At 43.6% G+C, this 26,305-nt stretch overlaps 8 protein-coding genes across 8 annotated transcripts; 7 read left to right on the top strand and 1 right to left on the bottom strand.

Annotated features, from left to right (window-relative positions):
- Positions 1-10,299: 10,299 nt before the first annotated feature.
- On the top strand, positions 10,300-10,551 carry N7455_001692 (uncharacterized protein; the record flags this gene model as incomplete). The annotated part of the gene is made up of 1 exon (XM_065604075.1): positions 10,300-10,551. One exon carries the CDS (start codon positions 10,300-10,302, stop codon positions 10,549-10,551), a length of 252 nt encoding a protein of 83 aa, XP_065462566.1.
- A 440-nt stretch (positions 10,552-10,991) lies between these two features.
- N7455_001691 (uncharacterized protein) lies at positions 10,992-11,237 on the top strand (the record flags this gene model as incomplete). The annotated part of the gene is made up of 1 exon (XM_065604074.1): positions 10,992-11,237. The coding sequence occupies one exon, from the start codon at positions 10,992-10,994 to the stop codon at positions 11,235-11,237; it is 246 nt and encodes an 81-aa protein (XP_065462565.1).
- Positions 11,238-12,340: 1,103 nt separating this feature from the next.
- N7455_001690 (Zinc finger C2H2) lies at positions 12,341-13,162 on the top strand (the record flags this gene model as incomplete). Its single annotated transcript, XM_065604073.1, has 3 exons — positions 12,341-12,586; positions 12,632-12,885; positions 12,943-13,162. The coding sequence occupies 3 exons, from the start codon at positions 12,341-12,343 to the stop codon at positions 13,160-13,162; spliced, it is 720 nt and encodes a 239-aa protein (XP_065462564.1).
- A 2,940-nt stretch (positions 13,163-16,102) lies between these two features.
- Positions 16,103-17,341, top strand: N7455_001689 (ATPase AAA-type core; the record flags this gene model as incomplete). The annotated part of the gene is made up of 1 exon (XM_065604072.1): positions 16,103-17,341. One exon carries the CDS (start codon positions 16,103-16,105, stop codon positions 17,339-17,341), a length of 1,239 nt encoding a protein of 412 aa, XP_065462563.1.
- A 1,295-nt stretch (positions 17,342-18,636) lies between these two features.
- On the top strand, positions 18,637-18,879 carry N7455_001688 (uncharacterized protein; the record flags this gene model as incomplete). The annotated part of the gene is made up of 2 exons (XM_065604071.1): positions 18,637-18,660; positions 18,721-18,879. The coding sequence occupies 2 exons, from the start codon at positions 18,637-18,639 to the stop codon at positions 18,877-18,879; spliced, it is 183 nt and encodes a 60-aa protein (XP_065462562.1).
- Positions 18,880-18,979: 100 nt separating this feature from the next.
- Positions 18,980-19,894, top strand: N7455_001687 (ATPase AAA-type core; the record flags this gene model as incomplete). Its single annotated transcript, XM_065604070.1, is given in 4 exon segments — positions 18,980-19,076; positions 19,140-19,464; positions 19,524-19,598; positions 19,609-19,894. 4 exon segments carry the CDS (start codon positions 18,980-18,982, stop codon positions 19,892-19,894), a joined length of 783 nt encoding a protein of 260 aa, XP_065462561.1.
- A 248-nt stretch (positions 19,895-20,142) lies between these two features.
- On the top strand, positions 20,143-23,430 carry N7455_001686 (uncharacterized protein; the record flags this gene model as incomplete). Its single annotated transcript, XM_065604069.1, is given in 6 exon segments — positions 20,143-20,611; positions 20,639-20,851; positions 20,870-21,003; positions 21,043-21,181; positions 21,228-21,995; positions 22,061-23,430. The coding sequence occupies 6 exon segments, from the start codon at positions 20,143-20,145 to the stop codon at positions 23,428-23,430; spliced, it is 3,093 nt and encodes a 1,030-aa protein (XP_065462560.1).
- Positions 23,431-25,752: 2,322 nt separating this feature from the next.
- N7455_001685 (uncharacterized protein) lies at positions 25,753-26,094 on the bottom strand (the record flags this gene model as incomplete). The annotated part of the gene is made up of 1 exon (XM_065604068.1): positions 25,753-26,094. One exon carries the CDS (start codon positions 26,092-26,094, stop codon positions 25,753-25,755), a length of 342 nt encoding a protein of 113 aa, XP_065462559.1.
- Between the last annotated feature and the right edge of the window lie 211 nt (positions 26,095-26,305).

The following is a 26,305-nucleotide window of genomic DNA, read 5'->3' as shown; positions in this document are numbered from 1 at the left end:
TTATAGGATATATTAATTATATTTAATCTCCTATAGCTCGTTCTAAGTGGATTCGATAACCGCGGTTTGATAGCGGATAATATCTTTTAGGGTCCCGATAAGTTTCTATACCTCTTTGGTCGTAACTCGACCCGAGTTCTCCGATGGTATAAATGTATCGCCGCTCTGCGTTCGCTTATAGCTTTCGGTAGGCGATCCGGGGGATCCGATATTTACTCTAGGCTAGAAATCTTCTACCGAGAAGCTAGTAGGAGTTTCTTAGGTATTTATAGGAGGGGGTTCGGGCCCTCCCGTAGGTAGGTCTATCGTCGGTCCAGGGTTAGTTCCCACTCGGCACACAACCATAGCTGAATATATATATCGAAGGTAGTATCAACCACTCTAAAAGATCTCGAACCTTTTTCTCTTGGTACAGTAGAAACCGAAAACCTGAAGGGTATCTGTTTTGGGCAGATACAGACGCGCTCGAAATCAGTTTCACCATTTGACTCTGTTTGATTCTTTCCTGAACTCAATCCTGAAACACGCTAGTCTCTGTTTTAATTTAACCAATTTCAAAATCCCGAATCGTACTGTAACCCCAAATCACATGATCAGCTACGTTATAATTAGGCCTCGCCAAACGCGGGTTCGGGGCGGGTTTTCATTTTTCTAACCCGCCTATAGGTAACCCATCGCGGGTTTTATATTTTATAAACCCGCCTATGGGTTTTTAGAAAATCTTCGTAGGTACCCAAATTACCCGTTTATACCTATCAAAATATATAACTGATATATAATATATAATTAGTCAGTCTATATATTTTTGGTAATTTATTTTGGTACCGATTTAATATAAGAAATATAATCTAATAAGATAAAATATCTACCCCTAAATATATATATTAATAATAGACAATAGCTATACTATATTTTAGGCCGATTGTCTACTACCCTATATTTTCGGATACTATAACCGGATACCTTAAATTTAAGTAGGTCCTAGTTATATAAGTATCTTCTATATTAGAATTGTTACCCGATCGAGATAAGAAAGCTAGTTAGATAATAATAAATATATACTTAAGGTCGTTTATAGTCGCGCGGGTTTTAGGTACCTATAGGTTAATACGACCTATAAAATACGTTAGAAAAAAAAAATAATAAAAGAGTCTTAATCTAAGGTAATAGTATCTCTAACTATATAATACTACGTTAGATTTAAAGGCTAAGCCTCGGTTACGTTGAGATTTTTAGAAAAATATCGTCGCTATTAACTAATCGATCTTTAAGTCCCTTACCCTTAATTAAACCGTCCTCCGATTCCTTCTTAGACTCTGATTTCCAATCCTCGGTATAAATATTAAGATTATACGTACTTAAATCTTACCCCCCTATTCCCGACGCGAGCGAATATACTAAGTGGCTATATAGCCTTTTAGGGAACCCCGATAGAGTAGTATATTTAATTAATAACCCCCGCTGATTCTAAAACGCGTTAGACCGAACCGTAGAAAGAACTAGATCCTATATAAATTAGAGAACTCGATTGACTTTCTAATATAGTAGGCTAAAACGGAATACGGGTAAGTACTAAATAGCGAAGGCCGATCTAGAATTAAGTAGTCGATAGATTTATATTATACCGAAGTTTAGGGATACTTCGACTAAGTTATAGATATCTTAACTAGCCGACCTAAGGTAATCTATAGGTCTTATTTAACTTTATTAGATCACCTATAATATAAGAAATATAGGATAAGCGCTATAGGAAAATATTAGAGATCTAAGGCTTATCGATAGGGCTAGAAAAGATCCTACCGTTAGATACTTATAATAAACTCTATCTAGAAGGCCTTCTTAGGAGCTTTATCTAATTATAAGAAATTTACTACCTTATAGCTCGAAGAAAGGTTACTAAAGATAATAGCCTATTTACGATTGCCTTTTTAGACTATTAAGAATCCCGAGTTCCTAGTACTACTTAATTTAATTTACTCCGGCCTAGGAGAATTAGAAATCTCTTTAGTAAAGACTCTATAACGTCGCTTATATAACTCTATTATAGTCTAATAGGAGTCTTAGTTACGTGACTTACCCGAAGATATAAAAGTTTCCCTTATACTAGATTGTTAGATTAGCCCTTTTTAATAAGCGTTTATAGCGATTATAGTATACTTTATCGATAAAGATTAGAACTATCGTAAAATACTTCTTAGGTTTAAGCCTCTATACGGAGCTTATAGTAGCGTTAATCTAAACGAAGTACTTCTTTAATTACTTAAGGATAGATAACTTCTAGATCGTATCTTTAGTATAACTATAGATAATATAATAAATAACGAGACTCTTATCTAGGCCTTATAGGAGTTACTTTTATCGGGCGGCGCTATTAGTACGAGAGAATCTATTATACGCGTGCTATATATAGCTTATATAATTTAGCTTTACCTAAAGTAACTGCTAGGTTATATTAAAGCCGCTCTAAAGAATAAAGAAGTAAGAAGGTTTTAGTCTAATACTTAAGCTATCTATCTAAGAGATTCTTTAGAGTATAGTAATATAGCGTATACTCTCGTAAAGGTATATTTAACCTAGAAAAAAAAGACCGCGGGAACTTTCGTTAATATTTTTCTTTTAATAGATTCAATTATTTACTATCTTTATAAATATAAGCCTATAATAAAGAGACGTCTTTCTATATCTTTAATCGGGTAGGACTCGGCTTTTCCCCCTCTATAATATATAGACCCGCTAGAACTCTACTTTTTTAATACTTTAAAGAGCGCGCTAGCTTAGGAATACTATTAATAAATACTACCGAGACTATAAATATAGCCAATTTAAAGTTATAGATACTGAGTAGCGGTAAATTAACTATATAGTCAATCTAATAAGGCCGTTCTTTAAATTTACTATAGCTCTAATAAAGACTAAAGACGTAACTATCTATAGTATCTTTCTTATATATAAGAAGCTTCTAGAATATATCGAACGCTCAAACCGGAAGCTAAGAAAGAAAATAATACCCTAGAAAAAAGATATATACGGTACTATACTTATAGTAAAGTAAAAGTTAAAAGATTATTACGAGAAGACTTATTATAACTATAGATTTCTCTATAGTATAGCGGCTTTACTTACTCCTTAGTATAAGCTTCATACTTTTGATAATATAAAGTATTTGTAGTATATTAGCGAGACTTTAAAAAGATATTATAAATATCTACGATCATCTTTTACGAAGTATCAATAAAGAAACCTAGAGATACTATTCCGTGCTATATAGCGTCCTTTATTATAAGCCTCGGAGTTAGAACGGCTTCTTAAACCATTATATACGGTAGAAATAAGCGAAGGAGTCGGGTATAATAAGGTTAATCGTTATCTCTACGAGTATAAGTATACCTAGCTTACTTAATCTAAAAGACCGCTAATAATCTTAGCGACTACCTTAATACTATCGCGTATATACTAGAGAGAGAACGAGAGTAAATTCCCTATACTTTCGCGACTAGCTCGCGATTTGCTCTTAGTTCTAGCTACTAATATAGGAGTTAAAAGGCTATTTAATAGTACCCGGGATATTTGCTATTATCGCCGAGGATCTCTAAATAAAACCACAATATAAGACTTAATAATATATATATACTCTAAGAAATTTACCCTAGAGAGCTAGCAATCGAATCTATTAGATTATAGGACGGCGGAAGGGGAGGATCAGGAAAATCTCGAAGAATATAAGGTAAATAAGGAGAATAAAGACGAAGATATAGCTATTAGTAATATAGACGAGAGCGAATCAGCCGAAGATACCTATATAAGTCCTACTACTTAGAGTGCTCTAGGATTTAAAAGTATTACCTTATAGGAGCTTCTATCTCTCAATCGACCGTAAGATACGACGATAACCGCTATTCGTCTAGACCTAGAGAGCGACGATAAAGATCTATTACCACCTCTAGTTATATATCTAGAAGAGAGATCTCAAAAAAGATTATCAGGAAGGATGATAATACCTTTAAGCCGGCTTAAAGGCTATAAGCTATATTAGTTTATCTGCTATAGAGCTATAATTTAATATAATCTCCTTATAAAAACACTTATCCCAAACTATAAACTTTTAAAACTAGGCTATGATTCTACTATAGTTAAGGCTTTTCTGAAAAGCGGTAGTAGCATATAGTCTACTCATACCGGGGCAATATATTGATCTAAACAAATAATTTTACATAATTTTGTGCTAGCTAACAAATCCTTCTCTTTTGGGAGTCATAGGTAATTTGGGTACCCGTATGGGTCGCGGGTCGGGTTTTCAAAAAACAAACCCGCCCACGGGTCTGCTGACTAAGACCCGCCCCGACCCGTGGGGCGGGTTTTCGTGGGCGGGTTCGGGTTTTGGGGCGGGTTTGGCGAGGTCTAGTAATTACATAAAGACAAACAGTACAAGCAGTATAACAAATGTAATGTGGATCCAGAGGTTATTAGCTCCAGCAGATCAGGTGCGGCGCAGGATTGCCATTCCCATTTCATTAGGTAGCGGTATCGAGATGTAGTTTCAGCCTTCAAAGCCCAGTTGCTAGTATTGATACCTTATCAATGAGACCCTTTAAAAAAATTATTGCAAGCTTTATTTATGTTAGGATGGTAGTAAACAAGAACGACATTAGCTTAAAAAATTTCTTTGAAAAAGCGTTGCGACGGCCATGGGCGGTCAGGCCTTCTTTCATCGGTCAAAGTGGATCGACTTATCACTTCACCATCTACAACTGCGAATGATAATCAAGTTCATTGGCATCTACGGCATCAAAATTGGCGAAAAGAAAGCCTGTCATGACGCTTCATGAAATTCAAGCAGAATTGGGATTCCAAGTCGAGCTACCCAACGATGAGAGTTAAAAGAAACGGTTATATGCGGATCTCTCACCTGTCCCAACAAATGTTACGGAAAGGGTCGAGAAAAAGCTACAAGAACACCAAAGACAGAGCCTCTTAAAATGCCATATTGGCCCTGAAAGTCTGCTTTCAGGGTTAGGCGAGGTTCATGTATGTATGTTTCTTTCGCCCACTCTATTTCTAACTCAACCCGGCTTTTGGCTAACTAGAGTATAGTCACTTAATACCGAGGAAGCTATCATTGCAATGCAGCGTTCTAGTGCTACAGGATATTATGTTTTCTTATTGGACGTTCGGTTCTCATTTGGATTGGAACTATGTCTCCCTTTGACGGGTCTCGAGGACATTCGCGTTATGATAAATGCAAAGGTATATAGGACTTATCCTGAATTGAAGAATTTAACAGCTCAAGGAAATACAGCATCAAAGAAACCCCATCAATATGACTTGCGGCAACTGGGGGGCACAACTTCCGCACGAACTACGATTATATATTTTTCAACTCGCCATTGAAGACCAGGAGTGAGAACAAACAGATCCACCTCATCTCCTGGAAAGGCTTTTTGCAGACTTTATTGGAAATCCAAGTGGATTTGGCTTTCCGTCAAGTCAGAATACTAGCGCTCTGTGCGTCAACAAGTGGATGCGTCAGGAGGCACTACCCTTTGCATACCGGTCATTCCGTTTCAGATTCGACGGTATGGATGGTAGACCTCTGCATAGCCCACAAAGCCCATAGCCCAACCCAACCCAACCCACGAATGGGTTGGGCTTTGGGCCCATCCTTCGAGCCCATCGGTGGGTTATGGGCCCAGAGTGAAAGCCCACAGGGCCCATTTCGGCCCATAATGGGCCCCCATTATTCATCAAACAATACAAACATACCAATGTATCGCAGCTGCATAAGTAATGCATTTTTCCCTGGTTTTTTTGGGTATTCCAATTACCGTCTAAGCCGTACATGAACCATCTTCTTCTTATAAGCTTATATGATTGATTGAGAAGATATTAAGTGATAGATGCTAGGTGGTTGAATTATATTAATAATGCTCATACATATCATCCTCAACTCGCATCCTCTTCCTCCCTGATGTACGCTGCTGAGTATGAGTAGTCGGTAATTGTGGTGCAGCAGCATCATCATCATCTCCGTCAAGACTGTAGTTATCAATATCTATCAAATCCCCAGATAGATCACCCTGTTCTTCAGTATCACTAATCTCATCAATCTCAACATCATCCGGCGTCTCATCCTTCTCTTCCATCAATGCGTCGATCTCATTAGAAGTAAAGAACTGCTTCAATTCCTCCGCTTCCTGTACATCAAGGTCAAACTTAGATGTACAGAGGTATAGCATTAGCTCTTCGATGGTGCCCGATTTCAAAGAGCCGCGGCGATAATGGCAGATATCGCGCGCAGTATTAAACAGACGTTCCACACCAGCACCCGTTGCTGGGATTGCAAGATAATCCCGTGCAAGTGAAGCGATAGCTGGGAAACGAGATTCATTCTCTTTCCAGAATGAGAGCGGCTCCGAATCAGTTATATCTATATCAACATTAGTATCTATTAGATAAGTGATCGGAAGGATTCAACCTACTGCCATCAAGATACTGCGTTATTTCATCAACAACCGGCTTTGACTTGGGGATAGATTTCTGGCTTCGAACAAGATTGTGAAGAACTGATCTTGGTGTCGATGTAGAAGACCCTTGCGGGCCCTTAGCACTATCAAGACGTTCCTGGATTGGAGTAAGTGCATCCTGGAATGCTACTCGATACTGATCCCGTAGCTCTTTAGCGTCGGACCAGTCATCAGAAAGAAAGAATTGGAATCTATTATCCGGCGACAGCATTGTACAAACTGCATAGATATGCCCTCGCATTTTATCAGTCTCCTTGTAGTAGTCGCGTAATTTTGACCAGCTAGCATCGAGAGAAGCAAGCATCTGCTGCTTCCATACAACTCGCTTTCGTTTCAATTGTCTTTTTGATCGTTCAATATGCTCAAATAGCAAATTATAGATCTCAAAGACAAGATGTGATGTCACATCTCGTGTCTTTGAGAGAGCAAGTGTATAATCAAAGAATGGCTTTGTAAGACAAAGAAGATAGTCAATCTGACGCCATTGATCATCATCTAGTGCGAAGTCTTGCTCATTGAACTGATCACAGAATTGTATGATAAAGATACGGAGTCTCTTAGCTCGCCGGAGCATAAGATATGTTGAATTCCACCGAGTCTTCACATCTTAGAGAAGCATAATCCCTTGCCCTAAAGGTTGAAGTGCGATAAATGAATCTCGGCGCTAAGGACTAGCGCGGATATATACAGCAAGTGCTCGTATTCTTTTCAAAGTATGCGAGATATCCCGTTTTTTTGTATTCGCCCTTGCGAGAGTAACTTGTTGCTTAGTCCATTTGGTTTCTGTAGTCTCATTCTGAGGGACTGCTTTGAGACGGTCAAGTAGCTGGTTCAAACTCAATTGGATCACATACGCAAGACAGGGGATGCGGATGATGTTGATATCCCGTGCATTAGATAAAGATTGTTGTAGCAAAGATTGCTGTAGTGTATCAACCAGAGTCTTATTATTCGACGTATTATCAGTGGTCAATCCAAATATCCGGTCCTCAATTTCATGCTGAGTAACCGTCTGTATGACAGTTGTACTTAGGTTTATACCGGAATGTGTTCCATGAAGGGGTTTGAAACCGAGTAGCACCTCGCGGTAGACCTAGTCAGCATCGATAAAATAGCCAGTAATGGCTATAAATCCTTGCCCAAATGGAGATGTCCAACAATCCAATGCAATTGAGATCCTTGCATGCTCCGGTAGCATCCTAAGTATATTCTTTTGCCGCTCTTTCACACGAAGAGATAGCCGACGTTGAATTGTAGTAGCGCATGGTATATCTAAAGGGCTTGGGGCTAACTGTGATTGCGAAATCAAGAGACGAAAGGATGGGTTTTCGACAAGTCGGAATGGGAGTCGGTTGATGGTAATGAATTGTAGGAGTTGATCGTTCCAGTCCTCTTGCGAGAAAGATGCTTCCGCTTCGGTATGACCCTATATTGATATTGATATAAGTAAGTAGTATGAAAGAAGGATAGGACTGTATATACCGATTGAATAAACCCTCTCATTACCCCCTTTTGCTTCCGTATCCCTGTAGCTTTTTTACAAGCTGCAGTTTCCAGATGACGAGTGATAGTCGTTGTACCATGACGGTTGACCTTTTCAGTACTCTTACCGTTGCCAGTTTGTTTCTTAGTGCCATAAGGATGCTCAAGGATAAGACCGCAACGCTTGCACATCACCTTCGGGCTCCTAGAAACTACATGCGCCACTTGTTCATACTGTTTCCAAGTCTCCGAAGCAGAACCATGCTGGGAGTCCTATGGAATCATCGTGTTGGTAGATCCATAGTCGGTCTGTAACCACCAATCAACCCAATTGCTGTGATTCATCGCGTCGAAAAGAAAATAAGTGCCTATTCTACTAGGACCAACTCGTTGAAAGCACTGAAAATGTTCTGCTTCTAAGGCAATTGACGAAGGAACAGACGGCTGAAGAAACGATGAACGACTACGGTGGTAGCTGCTGGATGCCTGGTGAGAGGTAGTAAATGATATAGTATCGAGGTCAGGTTCAAATGGGTCGAACTGAGATGATCCAAACTCGGTTTGCTGGCTTTGCGACATGATCAGTTGACGATTCAATAATGAAGATTGATTCAAAGATGAAGATGTATAGTATGAAATGTATAGTAGGAAGGATATAGGGCTTTAGGGGGATAGCTTCAAGGTCATACATTACAAAAGGCCACTTCTTGAATCTTGATAGTAGCATTAAACAGCAAATTGATGCAATAAACAGAGGATTCATCATAGTGCTAGTCAGAATTGAAACGTATGATTATAATATTCGTATATGATTGGCTGCATCGTGCATATTAAGTGGGCTTAGCCCATCAAAAGCCCATAGATAGCCCATTCCCAGCCCATTTCCCGGTCCATTTCGCAATATTATGATCCAAAAAATTTCACCCGATGGCTTAGGATATATTTTTAAACCTCTATTACCTCGAGATCAGCTATAATATCACCTATCTATAAAAGCAGAAACAAAGAAGGAGAGATAGGTATCCGTCAGTATAAAGTTCAGTCATGTAAACCTACAAAACATGAATTTGATACTTGGTTTTATACTTCAACAGAAAGATGCACCTAGTTCAATCTAGATAATATATATATCTCTTCATACTGATACTCAGTACGCTATAATAGTATGAATTCATGGTCAAATTGGATCTTTTTTGGGTGATTTTGTATGAAATCTGGCATCATGATGTTGAATTCAGTATAATATCTACTCAATTCCTACAATATTGTACTTCTGATGGTGATAATATAATAATACTGAATATACAGGCTGGAACTTGCGTAAAATACAGCTATTAATCAGCTACTTTATGCATGCCAAGACTGTATTTGTGCGTAGAAATGGGCTTTGATGGGGGCCTTATGGGCCCCCATTAATGGGCTGTGGGTTGGGTTGGGCTTTGAATATTGGGCCCATAGCCCACCCCACAGTGGGCTATGGGCCGGGGGTATGGGCCCATTTGTGGGCTATGCAGAGGTCTAATGGATGGTTTCATCAGATTTGCACTTTCTATCGGTCGAATAGGGCGCGAAAATGTGGAATCGTTGGATTTGTCTTGGCTCAGCTATAGCGAGATGGAAGCCACGTCGAAACCCTACCGATTTCTATATGCATTTGCCGTCTCTTCACGCTTGAAGATGCGTATATCTATTGAAGCAGCTGAAAAGACTCAGAATCTTATGTTTTTATTTCAATGAAGACATTCTTTCCATGACCCCGTGCGATGAATTTAAAATCGACCCTGGCATCCGAGAGCCTTCTTCCATCTCGGGTCTGAGATCTGTCGAGATCAAGGGATTGGGCGATCAGCCTCTAGAGTCCACCTCTGTCTCTGCCAAGTGGTTGAAACCACGGTTGGAGGATCAAACTCGAGCTACCAGCTAAGATAGACTGCTGAATCAATATATCTGTCACAACGAAAAAAAACGCCTGTTATTTACCACTCGGCCAAAAAGGTGCACACTTTCTTAGCTAAGGTAAGTATGGTGTATTTTATGCGTATTCTTGACTTGACAATATCCTGATGCCTCAGGCATCATTCAATAGTCGTCACATGATTTAGCATCATTTCGAGCCACATGCGGAAATTGCGAGTTTCCCTATCTCCTGTTTCGCTGCAGCATGTCTCAACGCCTAAATTCAGTCGATAATGGGGTCCCCTTTGATGGTACCCCGACCGCGGATTCCAATATCAACCTTGATGCCTCGATCAATTAGTGGAATAACGTCCCTCCCACCTCTAGTGCTATGCTAGCTATGCTAGGCAAGTTCCCGTGGTACACACGAATCGAGCTGCGAGGATCCAAAAACTTCTTATCCAAAATCCGACGATCCTTTACCCCCCTTCCCGATAAGCGAAAATTTGGCCTGGGTGTCTATTGCGGCGCAGGCGTCGGTCGCGTGACGAAAGGCTTCCTCGGCGATGTCTGTGAAATGGTGGATATCGTCGAGCCCGTAGAAAGTTCACACAGGGTCTCAAGGAAGGAGAGTTGGGACAGCGGGGTGTGATTGGAGACGTATAAAACGTCGGTCTTCAGGATTGGAATCCGCATAAGAAATACGATTTGATTTGGACCCAGTGGTGTGTGGGACATCTTACAGATGCACAGCTGGTCGCCTACGTCCCAATATGTCGTGAATTTTTGACTGGCTCTGGAATAATGGTTGTGAAGGAAACCATCTCCACTGATCCACTCGGAAATGACATGTATGACGAGGTAGACAGCAGTCACAAGGATGGATTCGAAGTTCAAAATTATCTTCATTGCCGCTGGTATGAAAGGGGTCAAGTCTGAGATGCAAAGTGAGTTTCCGAAGCAATATGAACTCTTGCCGGTCCAAATGTATGCCTTGCGGCCGAAGAAATGAACTGGATCTCGAGAATCTACGTCACGGCTTCAGGCCGCGACTCTTAAGCACTCTACTTAGAAACGGACATTTCTTTCGCAATGATTAAAACATCCCGCGGTGGTCGCATCGGAGACATAATGCCCTTCGGATCAACAAATCTGCAAACAATGCCTCTGGCCCACGCCGAAACAGCTGGTCTCGTCTCAAGCAGCATGTCGCGCAGTTTGTTCCAGATGCTTTCGCGGCTCCATTCCACATTAACAACTGCGCTCCACGATCAAACTGCTGGCGAAATGACCAGACAAAGAAAGTACCCTTGGCCGTCGAGCGTCATCGAACATTAAGGTCCCGACCTTTGTTCCTCGATCGGGCTGCTCTGTAAAGGGACCATCAGGAAGAGACGAATGCCTCTCGACACCGATATCACGAAACGAGTGCACTCATCGTGTTCAAAGGCAGATGACGGTCTTTATATGTTTGGAAATTGACAATGAATTTGCTGGCCTTTGTGGGGTAATTGAGACACGAGTGGGGTTGTCATGTTGGCTTTATTAAATCATCCAACCATAATGGGTGGCTTTGACACGCATGGGAATATGTGGTAATTCTTTGCTTGTGATTCTCAAAATTCCAACAATGTTTCGACGATCGTCGTAGTTGCGATTCAGACAATTCCACGTGGGAAACCTTACAAAAGCTCACGATGATGTTCTTGATTCTACACTGTAGTATTGCTGTAAATGCTTCGGCGTTCAAGCGTTTCTTACAAGGATGGTGCATTCCCAGGACGAAAGAACCAAGATGAGCCGGCCTTTACGATGATTGGGTATCCTATAAATAACTACTGCATGCTGAAGCGGTCTGTCATTACCACTACGACGTATGCCTGGTGAGTATGCAGATCCACCGTAACTTTACCATAAGTGATGATTTTGTGCCCTGGAAAGACAAAAGAAATGCAAGTGACATCAAGATCAAAGCCGAGGCTGTCAAATGATCGCTCGATAAATAGAGTAGAACGTGACAGCATTCACCGGTGGCTATGACGTGGTCGAATCGGACTTCAGTATGAAAACCACTTGTTGTATGCCAAGGGACGCGTCAACTATTCGGCATACAAATCCATTCGATGCTCTGAGCCACCCACGCGCAATGCTGTAAGCTAGACGTGAACGAAAGCCAATGGTTTGCGAGGCGTGGTTAAACCAGATTAGGTACCTGTGTGGCTACCCAATCTAGACAGATAAGCAAGTTTGATTGGGAGTGACAGGATGAGCTTCTCACCGTCACTTTGTGTTTCCTTCGCCTAAAGATTGCCCCTGGACTCGCGAAGGACTGACAGGGGAGGGTGTCTCTCGCCTGACATGAGCCCTATATTCCTGATGTCGGATCATAAAGTTGCACTTCTCGCCTCCCCATTTAGCCCTCATTTGAGAAAAACTTGGCCATGGACTCATGGTCACTGGGTGGCTCTGAGCCTGGAGCCTATGTGAGTCATCTTCAGAATACATCTATTGACCTCCCTCCCGAGCCGGGAGATGCGCCCGCGAGATATCCGCCGACCCGTGAAATTTCTGCGATATCCGAGGCCTCCAGCTCATACATCACTGGTGAAGATCAACAGCTAGAACCATCTACCGCAGAGTCTGCATATCTCGAGACATCCGGAATTTCGTCTTCTGCTCTTGAGGAAGTTATCGTTGCAAATGAGTCTCTATAGAGTACTATTTGCGACGAGTTCTTGATCGGCGAAGGCGGGATGAATGGTGGTGACTCTAGCACGAATCTGGCTAGTAATTCTGGCGCAGTGAACAATACCAACAATGATGAGCCCGCGACTCATGATGCGGAGACGAAGGGCGGCTGGGAATCTGAAGAAGCAGAGATGCCTTCAGAGGAAGTCATCGCTCCTTCGCCACATGATGGTCTGTACTACTGCCAATATGTGATATGTCAACAACGGAAGGGCTATGCCCTCAAATGTCAACTGACGTAGGTTTCACGTCTGATTTCAGTTTTCAGCATCGCCCAGCTGCTAATGAATCTCAGGAAACACATTCGGACGCATGTTCTACCTGTCAAATGTTCCGAATGCCCATACGCAGCAGCTGAAAAGAAAGACGTTGATCGACATGTTAAAGCTGCTCACAGAAGACTGGCTGAGCAAACTTGGGGGCCCATGGAGCCAATTCTATGCGCCTTGTGCAAGAAGGAATTCACACGGAGAGACAACGCCCAGAAACACTACAAAACAAAACATATTCGATAAATGAAGCAGGAAGGATTTATTGACAGGATCCAGAGTAATGTATTCATTTTTGTTTTTGCACAATGGCATGCTTTATTTCGAGTCCCTGCTTTAGGAAGACTCGCAGTTACCAACTTTGATCTATCCCATGGGGGAGGAGGATTCGGGTTGGAATCCATTGGGGTTTTGCCGTTACGTATGGGTGAAAAGAAGTGTCCACCCCCGAACCCATTGTATCTGACATGCCGGGTGTATTTAGCATTTGATGTCAGACGATATTTTGACATTCAAAAAACCGTGCTTCCAGTGGTAAGTTCTGTATAGCTTCGATTTAAAGTCAATTTGACAAGTATTGGTAGAGTTTTGTGCGGTTTAAAGTCGCGAATTGCTTCGGCTTGGGCCCAGGTAGATATGCGACCGCTGGCAACCACCCACAACATCAACATTGGTGTTGAGAAATTGACCAGTCAAACTTCAAATTGAGGATACGGACTGATGTGAGACTCACGGGAAATTGGAAGTCCTAGCTATTGCTCAATTCAATTTTGGAAAATTTAGACCGTTTTACACACCCGGATTGATATGTTTTATGGCATCTGTCACACACATTAATGCCCATATGTACAGAAAACATGGAACAAAACTTTCACCAAGCCCGCAGAGCACGCCCATTCTTATTCGCAAAAGTTGTCAGATTGGCGTCAGCCCCAGTGAAATCAGCCGACATGCATGAAGCATACCTTAAAGCTCCAATAGGCGATAGCAGACAATACAACATACCATTTGACGGAGGGACGGAGTGCAACAGTGTGAAAGTTGGGAAGTCTCAGAAAGGTTGGTTAAAATCACCCCTGGATTATCTTCCACAACGATGACATTTAATGTTATAGGGATACGGGTCTAGTGACGTAGGTGTAAATGCAAATGTACGCAAGGGCCAGTAACCAACTGCACATGAGCCAATTGGTAAGGGAAGGCAATTTGGACAAATGGATAGTCTTGTTGAGCTGCTAATAGCTGGAAAAGCAGTTTCAAAGTGAGCGTGATAGTGATATGCAGAGGCACAGAAATGGGGACCATGTGGTCCATCGAAGAGACTGTGCGTGCAGCCAGAGTCATCATTCCGAAAATAGCACGGACTGAGTGTCATGACTTGGTCCACCACTACGTATAAGCCTTCCGAGCAGCATTTGATAGCCTGGGGCAAATTATCTTTTCAAGCACTCGGGGTGCTTTGCTGACAGCACAGCCTTGTTTTTATTCAACAGAACCATTCGATGCAAACCAACAAAGCATTCAGCCAACGGGAAATATGGCCGCAACTAGGAGGTCTCCGAGACAATGGCCTCAGCACCGCATTCAGCATCAAACATACTGGATGATGCTTCTGTATAACCGCAAGAATGACTTTCGTACTGCCTCTCTATGGTGCAGGGTTATCCAAATGGTGATCGGCGTGAGAGATCGTTCGCCGAAAAGATTATAATCACTTTTTGTCTAGTTCGTGTAAAATGGATTGGCTGGCGTGCCAAAGATAGTAGGAGCATATGCTTGGTGTACATCTGGGGATGCACGAAGAAGGTATGTTGTATCTCAATCGTATCTATGTGAATTGATATTAGTAACTGCCCTAGTCGACTCCGTAGCGATAGGTCACTGTGGTGATTTTATGATCCTTGAGGCCAGGCGGAAAACCAATGAATGCCCCAAATTTGGTCCCAATCATACCAAGGCTGTGCGACCTGGAAAGCAACGTCAAGTTGCACCTAGCCTTTGCAAACTAGTTGTCGTGGGTCGACATTATGGCAGCTCCTCCAGAACTCGATCTTAGTCCCAGGGGACTTGGAATTGGCGTGGGGGATCCAGCATCTCAAGCCACCGTCGTAACATAAAATGACTCATGGCAAAGATTCTATCCAGGCTTAATGAAAGAAGTGGGAATGAACTAGTAGTGGTCTTGTCCAACAAGAATGATCAATGAAGAGCAAACGATGGTCCGCCAAATTTGCAATCCATGATCCGAAACTTGAGCAACGTTGCTTCCGGTTTCTCCTGCATCGTGGGCCTCCTGCATCGTGGGCCTCCTGCATCGTGGGCCTCCTGCACCTTGAACCACCTTAGTTATCTCTGCATTAAGACCAATCGGGATCAATCTCCACCAGCAATTTATGAGTTATCCACCCACGCGTGCTGAGGGTGTTTAGAAAGATGGACCGATGGGGACCTAGCCGACAGCTCATCACTTAAGCTTATATAGAGCTGCTTTACTTAGCGGCGGCTGGCGCGCTGACAATGCCCCAAGTGGGAGCGATAAAGTTTACGATAAAAAGAAAAAAAAAAGCAAACTTTGAACCGTATTTTTTGAGATACATCACCTCTATTTAATCCCTATCTCCATTGCTCCATGCATGGGTCGTAGTCCATGTAATTAAACGTGTTGGGTTGAACCTAGAGTATGAAGGCAGGCTACGGGTTTACAGGACCTACAAGATTGTGATTGGTAGCTGCCAATATTGGAGGGGTCGAGTGAGGTAAAAGTCCTTTGTGAAACTAATGAGACTACCTGTCATGTAGTGGTGATTTGCTAGCTCTGCGTGCGAGCAGATTCGCAAAATTGGCCTGCTATAGTCCTGGCAAATCGCATTCCGCCATGGCAGCTTACCATTGGTGATGGGAGTGTGTGGGCAGCGGTCAAAAATTCCCCTCATCTGCTTCATATGTCTATTCCTGCGCTCATTCGTGTATTTGTTGATTCTTGCTGCAGATAGCCTGAAATAGAATGATACAAACCTCTAAAGCAGATAGGTCTGCATGAGAACTGTGTCCGTGCTTTGTCTTGAGACCAGGGAGGCACCTCTTGACTCTGAAGTGCTTCCACACCTTTTGTTTCTATATATCTCTGGCTTCGATCTTGAAACCTTCTATTTTGATCCTAGTGTCATCCGAACCTTATCTTTTGTCATGTCTGTAAACATTCGATCGGAGCGACTGGCCAAGTATTTTGGAGCGGTTATTCACGGAAAGCAAGAAATCCAGGATTCGACCCATTTCAAGCGATTTATTGAAGCAACCCTTGATCAGAGTGATCCTAGCATTGTTGTTCAGCGAATCATCTCAAGCCAAAGCGCTCTGAAAGCCTTGCAAATTGGACTGAGGTCCAATCTCACCCCGGTCTTCATCAACGGGTATACCGCGAAGTTGATTCAATACTTGAAGAATCGCGAAGTCAAGCTACTTTGTAACGGCCAATTTCTCGAGCAGCTCCTTCTGATCATCGTGGAGCCTCGGACTCTCTGGGGCGCATTTTTGGAGGCTTTCCGCACTCGGAAACTGGAAGATCATGCGATCCAGGCTCTGTGCTGGTTGATGGCAGAGTTGCTTTCATTGCCTCCGTCTTGCGGGGTGGATGTTAGCGCCGACGCTCAGACTGTTTTGAACGATGGATCGCTTTTCTCTTCGCCCTCGGTTGACATACGAAACTCGGGCCACAAAATCAAATACCGCCTAGAGATGAAAACATCTGCAGCCACCTATCAGCACTCTGAGATCACTGCAGGTGGTCGGCATGACAATGATTTTGGCGACTTTCGCTTGACGGCCATCTTTCCTACGGCCGATGAGATGGAATGTAAGGAGAAACCGTTTTATCGCCGTGCGGAAGACATCGCGCAGATGTTCAGTGGCCAACGCATTGCCGGCTATATTGACAACCAATTTCGTCTTTTACGAGAAGACATGCTCTCAGAGCTGCGTGATGAGTTTCAAGTTGCGAGAGGCACGAAGAAGGGCCGACGATCGGCTTTCCATTTGAGGAACCTCTTTCTCACCCATATTCGCTGCACTTCTGGTACCCCAAGCCGCCTTCGACCATACACTATTGGTGTTACCGCCCAGTCTGGTCTTGGAAAGCTGCAGAATCTCTCAGAAGATCGTCGTAAGGAGTTCTTAAAGACCACGCCTCAGTTTATCAAGCATCGTGCCTTTGGTTGCTTAGTTAGAGATACAGAAATTGTGGCTTTTGCTACAATCGACAGAGATATCGATGAACTGGTATCTGACCCTCCAACGGTAATGCTGCGGATTACAGGTGAGGAACCACTCAAAAAGTCTCTGCTTTACCTAAAACTCTACCATGACGTGGAATTCTTGCTTGTTGACACAGCAATTTTTGCATACGAGCCAATTTTGAGGTGCTTGTAGGCGAGAATAGAACTGCCTCTCAGAGAAGAGTTGTTTCTCTACGAAAGAGATCAGCCAGTGAAGAATCCAAGTCTAGTTCCTTAGGGTGTAGTCAACAAGCTGAAGAAGGGATACGGATATAATATTCAGCGCACCCTTCAGACCTCAATACCAGTGATACTGGACTCTTCACAGCTGCACTCCTTGTTGGCCGGATTGACACAGAGAGTTAGTCTTATTCAAGGGCCCCTAGGTAAGATCATACGGATCCTCTTATTTCCACTACCTCAGATACTTAACAGACAATATGACCTCCAGGTACCGGTAAGTCATTCATAGGGGCCCTTCTAGCAAAGGCCGTTTGTGACAACACCGAAGACAGAATCCTGGTTATGTGCTACACGAATCATGCCTTGGATCAGTTCCTAGAAGACTTACTAGATATTGGTATAGATCCTTCCGCCATTGTGAGACTAGGATCTAAGTCGACGCGACGCACTGAGCCGCTTGGATTGTTCAAGCAACATTCGTCCTATAGGAGGAATTACACCACTTAGAACACCATCAATGCACTCGAGGGGGATGGAAATGAGCAAAAAGACACTTTGAATGATTCCTTCCAAGCTTATAGGAATCTCACAGCTAATACTACATCTATCTTGGGCTATCTGGAGTTTGAAGAACCAGGGTTCTTTGCGGCTCTGACCGTACCAGAGGACAAAAACGGCATGACTATGGTCACCAAAAGTAGAAAACCAATAAGAAAAGACTACCTCTATGAAAGGTGGATTAATAACAAAAGCCTAGGAGTGTATTCTGATCTTCTTCCCGCTCATTCCCATGAGGTCTGGAAACTGGATCAGAAAGTACGGGAGGAGAAAGACATGTCATAGAGAAGAGCCCTATTGAGTAAGTAGGCAGAGACTTTGGCAGTCAGAATAGCATTGTTCGACAAATGCCAAAGCCGACTTGGTGCTACCTTAGGCGAGAAAAACAGAGAAATCTTGAAATTAAAGTGGTTTATTGGTTGCACCACTACAGCCGCGGCAATTTATTCTAAGGACATTCGGCATACTTCTCCTGGCATCGTGCTTCTCGAAGAAGCCGGTGAGATTCTCGAAGCCCATATGCTCACCGCAATGACACCAGAGACTAAGCATTTAATTCTGATTGGAGATCATCAACAGCTCCGACCAAAGATCAATAGCTATAGCTTGAGCACAGAGAAAGGGGATGGTTATGACCTGAACGCCTCACTCTTCGAAAGACTTATATAAGCCGGGTTTCCATATACGGCTCTAAGCAAGTAGTATAGGATGTGTCCCGAGATCTCAAGTCTTGTGCGCAATCTCACTTACCCTAGACTGGAGGACGATCAGAAGACGAATAACCGCCCCTAGCTACGAGGGCTGCGCGACAGAGTGATCTTTTTCTACCATCAAAATTCCGAGGACATTTCTACCGAGGTCTCGGACCGACGTGATAAGAGCTCGAGAGGGAGTAAGACGAATGTGTTTGAGGCAGAGATAGTCTTCAAAATCGTGAAGTACCTCGGATAGCAGGGATATAGAACAAATAAGTTGGTCGTTTTGACGCCGTACTTGGGTTAGCTGAGTCTACTGAGGCAGACTCTAAGCAAACAGAACGATCCAGTTCTTAATGACCTGGATTCTTACGACCTCGTCAAAGCAGGCCTTCTGTCCTAGGCGGGTACTTCCCACTCTAAGCGCTAAATCAGGCTGTCTACAATTGGTGAGTAGGGAGAAAAGGGAATAGTTGTAAGAAAGAGATTGACCTAAGAAAATAGACAATTTCTAAGGAGAAGAGAGTGAGATTGTTATAGCTTCACTCACTCGCAGTAATAAGACTGGAGATATAGGATTTATGGCAGCTCCTGAACGCCTCAATGTCCTTCTCTCACGGGCCCGAAATGTCCTCATTCTGGTGGGAAACTCAGAGACGTTCGTCTCTAGCCGAAAGGGTCGAAAGTACTGGAGGCCATTTATTGATCAAATGAAGTCAGAGGGCCACCTGTATGATGGACTACCCGTTCAATGTGAGCAGCATCCTCAGACAAATGCTATTCTTCGAACAGCGGAGGATTTCGATAGAGAATGTCCGGATGGAGGATGTCCTGCTCCTTGGTAAATTCACGAGGAATTTTGCCCTTGCTAATATCCCAATACTAACTCTTTCTTAATAGCGGTATGAAATTGAGCTGTGGAGTATATGAGTGCCCATCAAAATGCCACCAACTGGCGGACCATTCAAATATGAAGTGTATCAAGATTGTGGAATGGAAATGTCCTCGAGGATATTGTCTATCTCTTTCATGTTCTTAGGCAAAGCGCTCATGTCGTTTCTGTATCCAAGAAGATGAGGTCAAAGAGCGTAAGCGCAAACGCGATCTTGAGTTGGAGAGAGAACGACAAAGGAAGCAGAACGAGTACGCTCAACAACTTGCAGAAGCCTAGGAGGAAGTTTTCTATCTTAGGCGTGTGCGGCGCGCTGAATTCGATGATATGGAACGCGCGAGGGTGCTTGAATAGTACCGATAGGAAATTGTGGGGTTGAAGAATCACCGCCTACCAGTATCTCTTCAACGTAAATTGAATCTTGTAGCGACTGGGAGTATATCTCTAACCATCACAGAAGCAAACACGGAATAAAGCGTATATTCCGTTAAGAAAACAATTTAAAGCCGTAGTATTGAGTCTACAAGTCGACAGGTAATGCCGCTGTAAAATAACTCGTCGGCTAAAAGCGAATGGGAATATGAAAAATAGTTCTCCAACGCTCAAAGCCAGGCGATCGACAATTTGATGGACATAATCGGACTCGAAACAGTGAAAGCAAAGTTCTTGTCTATCAAATGGAAAGTGGACGCTGCTATCAGGCAGAATATTGATTTGAGCCGTGATCGATATGGATCAGTATTGCTTAGAAATCCGGGAAGCGGTAAGACAACCGTTGCCCGTCTCTATACAAAGTTTCTATCCTCCATAGGGATCATCCCCGGTGACACATTCATCGAGATGACCGGGTCCAGACTCGCGAACGACGGTATTTCTGGATGTCAAAAAACCATCGAAACCCTCTTAAAAAGTGGCGGTGGTGCCATATTCATCGATGAAGCGTATCAACTCCTCGGTGGCAGTCTCGGTGGTTCGCAAGTTCTGGATTTCCTCTTGGCTGAAGTTGAAAACCTTATTGGAAAAGTGGTTTTTATTCTTGCGGGTTATCAACGACCGATGGAGAAGTTCTTCGCGCATAATCCAGGGCTTCCCAGTCGTTTCCCGCATAAGCTTTAGTTTGAAGACTTCGATGACACTGAGTTGAGGCAGATCTTGGTCAGATACATCGAGAAGAGATACAGGAAGCAGATAAAGGTCGACAATAACCTTGGAGGACTTTACTATCGCATTGTAGCTCGTCGAGTTGGGAGAAGACGTGGCTGTGAGGGCTTTTCCAATACAAGAGCTATTGAAAATGCCTTGACCATTATCACTGAGCGACAAGCTGCACGGCTCAGTCGAGAAAGACGATAAGGTGACAGCAAGGCTGAGGACTTCTTTCTAAGCAAGGAAGATCTGATTGGCCCTAATCCATCGCAGGCTCTGAAATTATCCAATGCTTGGCAGAAGCTGCAGAATATGATTGGGTTGGACGCTATGAAGAACACAGTAGAGGCCATTTTAGATACCATACGATACAACTACTAGCGTAAGCTAGATGAGAAACCACTGATTGAGTACAGTCTCAATAAAATCTTTTTAGGAAACCCCGGAACGGGGAAAACCTCGATCGCAAAGATCTACGGTCAGATACTTATAGATATCGGATTATTATCTAATAGCGAAGGTATGCTATCTCCCATGCTCTCTATAAGTTGTACTAACAATCACAGTCGTTATAAAAAACCCCTCAGATTTTGTTAGCAGCGTTGTCGGAGAGTCCGAACGGAATACCAAAGGGATACTCGCATCTACAATAGGGAAAGTTCTGGTCATCGACGAGGCCTATAGACTCTTTACTGGAGGTATCTCGGATGGGGCAGGTTCCCAGAGTGACTCATACAGGACTGCCGTGATAGACACCCTAGTGGCAGAAGTACAAAGTACACCTGGCGATGATAGGTATATCTTGCTCCTAGGTTACAAAGAACTCATAGAAGAGATGTTTCAAAGGGTCAACCCCGGCCTCAGTCGACGCTTTCCAATGGACCAGGCATTTGTCTTTGATGACTTCACCTCGAGTGAATTGGATGCTATACTGATACTAAAGCTTAAAGAACAAGGATTTGACATAACCGATCGTAGCCGCTACGTGGTATTGGAGATGCTTAAGCGTTCTCGGAGTTGCCCGCGTTTTAGCAATGCAGGCGAAATTGATAATCTGCTCAACACTGCCAAGATGCGGTGCCAAAAGCGCATCTCGTCTAGCAAAGGCACCGGCTCTGCTCCAGATTCTATCCTTAATGCTCCTGACTTTAACGAAGACTTTGATCGCGCGGATAGAAAGGAAAGTGTTGTAAAGATATTTAAAGGCGTCATAGGGTGTGAAAGTATCGTTGCCAAATTAGAAGGCTATCGGAAAATGGTTCAGAGCCTCAGACGACTAGGCTTAGACCCTCGCACACAGTTGCCATTTAATTTTGTTTTCCGCGGTCCTCTAGGTAGACAAACCTCTGTTTACAGTCTTTTCTCCACTAAATATTGCTGACATATAATCCCCCTTTAGGTACTAGAAAGACGAGCACGGCCAGAAAGATAGGCCAAGTCTACTATGACATAGGCTTGTTAGCCTCGAGCGAAGTGGTCGAAACCTCAGCGACGGACTTGGTCGGTCAATATGTAGGTCAGACAGGCCCGAAGACCCGGCAGGTTTTAGAACGTGGCCTTAGCAAAGTATTGTTCATCGACGAAGTCTATCGGCTCGCTGAGGGACATTTTGCCAAAGAGGCCATAGATAAGATTGTCGATAGTATTACCAAGCCCCGGTTTACTCAAAGGTTGATTATCGCTCTAGCCGGCTATAATGCCGATATCAATCGTCTTATGTCAATAAATCCGGGGCTCACCAGTCGTTTCCCAGAGTCTCTTCAATTTGATCCATTGTCCTCGGCAGACTGTGTCAAGTTAGTTTGCGAGCTCTTGTTAAAAGAAAAAGGAAAAATATTAGTCAAATCACAAGCCCAGTTCGACCTGGTCTGCTTAAAGAGTCCAAATATTAACTTTATGAAGGAAATGTTGCAGCGCTTTGATAGACTTTCAAAGACTGCAAGTTGGGCAAATACGCGAGACGTTGGAACTCTCACAAAGACAATCTTTGGCAAATTGCTACAGTCATTCCACGGAAAGAAACTAGTGCTAAGTGAAGACATGGTACTTCAAGCGTTCGACTCAATGATCCTTGAGCGATCTAGCCGAGAAGTCTACCCGCAAAAGACTCCATCAACTACAATCCAAACGAGCGATAAAATAGACCTGGCTCTACGCACTCAGTCGTTGAGCAACCTTGCTACCACGCTGAAAAGTCAAGGCTCAGTCAACGAGGATGTGGCTTCTAGCAAGAAACTCGACACTATGGGTCCCGAAACAGACAGATTCACTACCACCACAACGCGAGATGTTGGTGTTACGGACGATGAGTGGTGTCAACTCGAAAATGACAAACTTCTGGCCAACGCTAAAGAGAAAGAGTACTCATGCTTGAATGACGAAGAAGAACAACAGAAGAAGAAGATATTAAAATTAAAGGAAGAGGGGGAAAAAGCGGCACGGGAGCTGGAAGATGCAAGAGGGAAAGCAGACGAAGATGCCAAAAGACGCCACGAGCAAGACCGACTGCAGCATGAGTTAGAGCGCAGGAGACAGGAAAGATTCATGGAGAAACTCCACAGGCAGCAAGAGGCTTTGGCTGAGGCCCGTCGTAAGGAACAAGCTAATCAGACGAAATTGAAAACAATGGGAGTCTGTGTCATGGAATATCGATGGATTAAACAAAACGGAGGATATCGGTGTGCTGGTGGTTCCCATTGGGGTCGGATGCGCAGCTTGGAGGTTCCTGATCTTGTGATATTGAAGCACGAGAAAATTATCTATTTTTAGTAGTCCTTTGGAATTTCGTTGAAATCCGACAAAAATATGATGATTAGGGGCATCCATTGGAAAGCAATCCAACCGATAGCATGGCTATAAGCTTTAGAGCTTTGAAGCGCACGATATCGGCGCTGTTTTTCCATATCGACACTCGGCAACGTCAACTTCGAAGTCTGCCGTCATTATCGTCGGCGATATATCGTCACCGGTAATTGGACAATAAGAGAAAGGCTCCTGACGTAAAGGAATTTTTCACGAAGAGAATGTAAGCTGACTTACTCTTTTGTTCGGATCATGCGCTTCCGTTGTGTAGTCTTGCGTCGTGTTGTTGCCGTAAAATGCGACCTGGTATTTAGATATCTTCTGTTGCTCTCCAGTCATATCAATTAGCTCTCCTATTGCAAAGTACATGTCCAATTCTTTCTATGTCGCTTCCAATTCCCTACGCACAAGTGTACATATGTATCTACATGTAAGTATCTATACTAATGCATATTCACATCATTGTTTTCGTTCCTGCCAACATGCTTTGATATTACCAGGTCTATTTTACGGCTACGCTTTCCTTCTTCCGTTATGCTATATGGCAGAATATCCAAAGGTCACATGGGTTCGATTTCATTCTATGGTTTTACTCTAGTAGATTCGAGGTGTTCGAGAAAATGGGACGCGTGCCACGACCTCTTATTTGTTGACTCTAAAGCTCTTCCAGAAATTAACCAAGTCGACATATGATTCTTCAACTCAGTTTCCACTGAACTACTGGATCCACGTCGACAGTGAGCTGTGGATAGCGAGATATATGTTCATTGACTCCGCACCAGTCGCCCAGTGTACCCATTCCAAAATGTGTACCCAGTGGAAACGCCTTATTTTCCCCTCTAGAAGAGTTAAAAATACAATTCATACCTCTGAGCTACAACAGTCCGCAGTGCTGGTCTCAAAAAGGGTTTGGCAGTCGTGAGGGTCTGAGAGTCTTAGGATTCACTACAGTTCCTTGGGAGCTCTCTCAAGACTCCATCATCCATGATGCCGTACTTCTCGAAGGACACTCTCAGCCTCGTGACTCGGACAGGTGGGTGCTATTGCTGGCTCGTCGAATCTCAGAAGTAGTAAAGAGTCCTCAATTCCTGTTGTGCTTGAATTGGATGAGCTAGAAAGAAACTCCTTTTGTCGACTTTCAAGAATCAGGAACTATCAAAGGACTTCCTGGACTTCAGGGATTTTGGCATGGCAATTCCTCCAAAGTAATGTTGCCTTTGCTGGCAGCATATACCCTGTGCTGGTAAGATGTAGTCGGCAAGTAATTGACGAGAGTAATGATATCGTCTCTCCAGACACGAGAGACTTTTGCTTTTGTTCAAGCCCAGAATCTTTAGCAAGGCTATGCGGGGAGACATTTCGGCGGCATGTAATGAATGGATTTCGTTCCGCGTGGAAATATTGCGAGCGATCTTCGATATCTCAATAACCCACACTGGCGGCCTCTGAGGTTAGCGTATCTCTAAAAAAGCGGCAGCGAAGTGATAAGGAAAAGAATACGCAAATCAGGTCGCCACTGGTTGTTGCACACAGCCCCTCCTTGAATTCCTGGGAAACCACGCAAGCCCGGTGTTCCGTCTTGCCCAATGTTCCCAGTGCTTCCGATCGGCTCTTGGTCGCCCGGAGACCCCTTAGGCCCTGGAGGACTTGGAATTCCTCTGGGTCCATCACTACCAGGCAATCCCTCTCCCTTTCGAGGTCCCCGCAAGCGTTGTCTGCAATATAGACACCATCCGAGAGCGTTTGCCACTGCAATCGCAACACCGACCAAAGCGCCTATTGAGGCAGTATGGCTTTGTTGATCAGGTCTTTCTGGTTGCTCAGAATCAGGGCTTATAGTACTTGGTTAGTAAAGTGTCTCCTTATAAGAAGGAACAGAGCCAAGGGTCATTGTCGTCATGTGGTGCGATCCCTAGGGATGGGTAGAGTAACGATCTTGAAAAGCGGTAATCTTCATGCTATAGTTTGATTATCCAAAACGCGATGGCTTCTCACCAGGAAGGGGGGGGGGGTTCGATTGAGAAGGCTTCGCCTACGAAATACGCTCATGATGGTGGCCGGGGTGGTATCTGAGAAGCCTTACGTGGGCAGTGTATGAAAGGATATGAACAATAGGTAGGTATGGGCCCTCCCAAGGCTCTGCTTCGACCGTAAGAAAAGGGAGTAGGACTCCAGCTAAATTGATGTTTTTTCATATGTAAAAAAAGAACGCAGAAAATCACAAACGTTCGAAGTGGCCAGGCCCAGAAAGATGAGTGGATATACACATTCGACAACCAGGTCATCCAATTATTCAATCATGGAGCATTTGTAGAATACGTCAGAAAACTCTTCCTTCAACTTCGCAAGCTTCGCTGGTGCAGTCAGCTGGGACTCTATTTCCTCCCATTTCCGCTTCCATTCTTGTTGTCTCTCGACAGAAGAGGTTGGCCGTTGGCCAAAACAGTCGCCTTCTTTCTGCTTGGCTCCGGGCGTAGAGATGTCCAACGATTCACATTCGTTGTGCTCCACAGCGAACATGCTGCGAGCATACTTGAGACTCCATTTGGGTTGTTTCCCAAGATTGACCAACACGTTGTAGTGAATCCCTTCGGTTTCGTGGTGCTCGCGGCATCCGTAATACGTCGCCATCGTAAGTTTGTTGCGCTGTAGCATATAGCTAAAGCCTTCTTCTAATTCATCTTTCAATTCAAGAGAGCATTGTGAATAGGTCAGAAATACCCATCGATGGTGCAATCGTGCTTCAGTGTTTACTGGATTTTCGAGGGAAATCTCCCCTTTCGGGAGGAAGACTTGGATACCCTGGAGAGATTCTCCGGCTGACCGCTCTTAGAGACCGCTT

The sequence above is a fragment of the Penicillium solitum genome (genome assembly GCF_028829755.1).
Source record: "Penicillium solitum strain IBT 25940 chromosome Unknown utg000001l_segment0_segment0, whole genome shotgun sequence".
Classification (NCBI taxonomy): Eukaryota; Fungi; Ascomycota; class Eurotiomycetes; order Eurotiales; family Aspergillaceae; genus Penicillium; species Penicillium solitum.
This window is presented reverse-complemented; position numbering and strand designations above follow the sequence as displayed.